The sequence below is a fragment of the Macrobrachium rosenbergii genome, chromosome 20 (assembly GCF_040412425.1).
Source record: "Macrobrachium rosenbergii isolate ZJJX-2024 chromosome 20, ASM4041242v1, whole genome shotgun sequence".
NCBI classification, from domain to species: Eukaryota; Metazoa; Arthropoda; class Malacostraca; order Decapoda; family Palaemonidae; genus Macrobrachium; species Macrobrachium rosenbergii.
The window spans coordinates 37,710,001-37,712,500 of NC_089760.1; the positions used below are offsets into that span (position 1 = coordinate 37,710,001).

General features: G+C 33.2%; 1 protein-coding gene across 1 annotated transcript in view; it reads left to right on the plus strand.

Annotated features, from left to right (window-relative positions):
- The window catches only part of LOC136848962 (uncharacterized), a 33,429-nt gene that overhangs the window by 9,815 nt on the left and 21,114 nt on the right, over window positions 1–2,500 (plus strand). Inside the window, exon 3 of the mRNA XM_067121772.1 lies at window positions 2,091–2,305. Within this exon, the coding sequence (XP_066977873.1) occupies window positions 2,091–2,305 (215 nt within the window). The remainder of the gene's footprint in view (window positions 1–2,090; window positions 2,306–2,500) is intronic.

The following is a 2,500-nucleotide window of genomic DNA, read 5'->3' on the forward strand; positions in this document are numbered from 1 at the left end:
TTAACTTTAAGACCATTGTTAATGTCTTCGTATGGGCGCGCAGATCGAAATCCCCTCCATGTTAAAATCTCACGTAAACACTTTCATTACTTCCTCATTATCAAGGGTGCATAGGCCTTGTCCACCAGACCCCGTCCCATCATCACCAGGCGCGCGCGCGCGGGTACACTTTCACGTCATCATACACACTTGTACACACATACATACACACACACAAACACAAACATACACACACAAACACGCACACGTGCGGGGCAGACTCCAGGCTTCTAGGATAAACAGAGAACATGTGGTCTCGCTGAAAAGTAGCGTTGATGGACGAAGGAGCCGAGCCTTGTGCATCATTAAAGGATTTTTTTTATAATAATAATAATAATAATAATAATAATAATAATAATAATAATAATAATAATAATAATAATAATAATAATAATGATAATAATAATAATAATAATAATAATAATAATAATAATAATAATAATAATAATAATAATAATAATAATAAAACTTTGGGTCACATTGGTGGCACAATAAAAATAAGGTTTATTTTTATTGTAGCACCAATTTGACTTAACCCATTATTATTATTATTATTATTATTATTATTATTATTATTATTATTATTATTATTATTATAATAATAATAATAATAATAATAATAATAATAATAATAATAATAATAATAATAATAATAATAACAGGTCATGTCAAATTCATAACAGAAAAAAATTAGCATTATTATTGGGGCATCCAGTTTGGCCTAATTCATTATTATTATTATTATTATTATTATTATTATTATTATTTTTATTATTATTATTATTATTATTATTATTATTATTATTATTATTATTATTATTATTATTGTAAAAATCAAACCTTTTTGAGTTTGCTTTGCCGATAATGGATCACAATTAGTGTCGAGAAGCAAGCAGAATTGTTGTTGAATTATTTATTATTATAATTACCTTAGAAATATGTTTGGAACTTCAGTATATTAGTAACTGTTGAAATTATAAGAGAATATTTTGATATACAGAATCAAATAACTTCGTGTCGCATTTCAGTGAACCATCTCATGAAGATGTTTACATTATCAAATTTTTATTTTGCTTTGTTTTACATAAAAGTGTAAGTATTCTGATATCGACGTGAGACAAGAAGACGAGTAGACGTCTTCCTCCTCCTCCTCCTCCTCCTCCTCCTCCTCCTCCTCCTCCTCCCTCCTCCTCCTCCTCCTCCTCCTCCTCCTCCTCGTGTTTTAAAATATTTTAGGAATAGGAGCCATATTGATAGTGGTGATGAATCTGGTAATGATGGTGAACTCGGTAATGGTAAAACTATTGATGCTATAACTGATGATTTTATTGTTTCTAGTCATGGTTGATTCTTCAGAGCATAATTGAATCACTAATTTATAAAAAGATGACCTTCCCCAAAACTGTGAAAAACCCTCTGATTATTTCATTCCTTATTGAGCAAAGTCGCTAAACTTTAAATTCTGTTCTTTATTTGCAGAGACCTTTTGTTTTTAGATGCAGTTAATATAAATTATATAAAAAAGTATCTAAGAAGATACGACTCAAATCTTCATAGATAGTTAAAAACTGTTGAAGATTTTCTTAGAAACTAAAGTATGTCAAATGTAATTTCATTTTGTAAAATATTTCAATAGTTTTGCTAATTAAGCCTCATACTATCATTGGTGATAATATTAATTATGAATAATTCACTGTCTCATTTTTTACCAATGACAATAATAATCCTAATACATAGGTTAATTAAAGTAGACATAATTACTGTAAAATTCCTGTTCAGAGAAAAATTTTTAAATGATTTTTCCTTTTACGGTTCGAAGTTACAAACAATAAGATTCTTAACGACGCCTACACTGAATAACATATATAGTAACATTTTGTTGTTACTGTACCTCTTTTGAGGAAGATTTTGGGGGCTAATGGATGGTGCACGTAATGTATTTATAATTTACTGGAAGGTCAAAAATGCCCGTAACGGATTTTCATAACGACTGTGTGGGGCACTAATGTCCTCTTTTCAGAGAACAAATCTTCCATTATTCTTGTGCACAGACACCACCAGCAGACTTTGCACACTCCCCCCCTCCCTCAGTCCTCCTCCTCCTCCTCCTCCTCCTCCTCCTCCTCCTCCTCCTCCTCCTCCTCCTCCTCCTCCTCCTCCTCCTCCTCCTCCTCCTCCTCCCGTCCCTCTTTCTGGTCCTCTTGTCTTCCTGGTTCCCTTCCACATTACTCCACAATAAACAGAAGCCCTAAGTTCGAGACAAGAAGTCTCCACTCCAGCATAAACAGAAAGAGAGAGAGAGAGAGAGAGAGAGAGAGAGAGAGAGAGAGAGAGAGAGAGAGAGAACCGTCTCCATGAATAAACTCATACACACCAGTGATGGCCCTCAATGGCCTCGGCAGATAACGAACCTCAATGAAGCTTTTCAGCCTTATCGGGGATCCTTTAAGTCCTTTCAGGA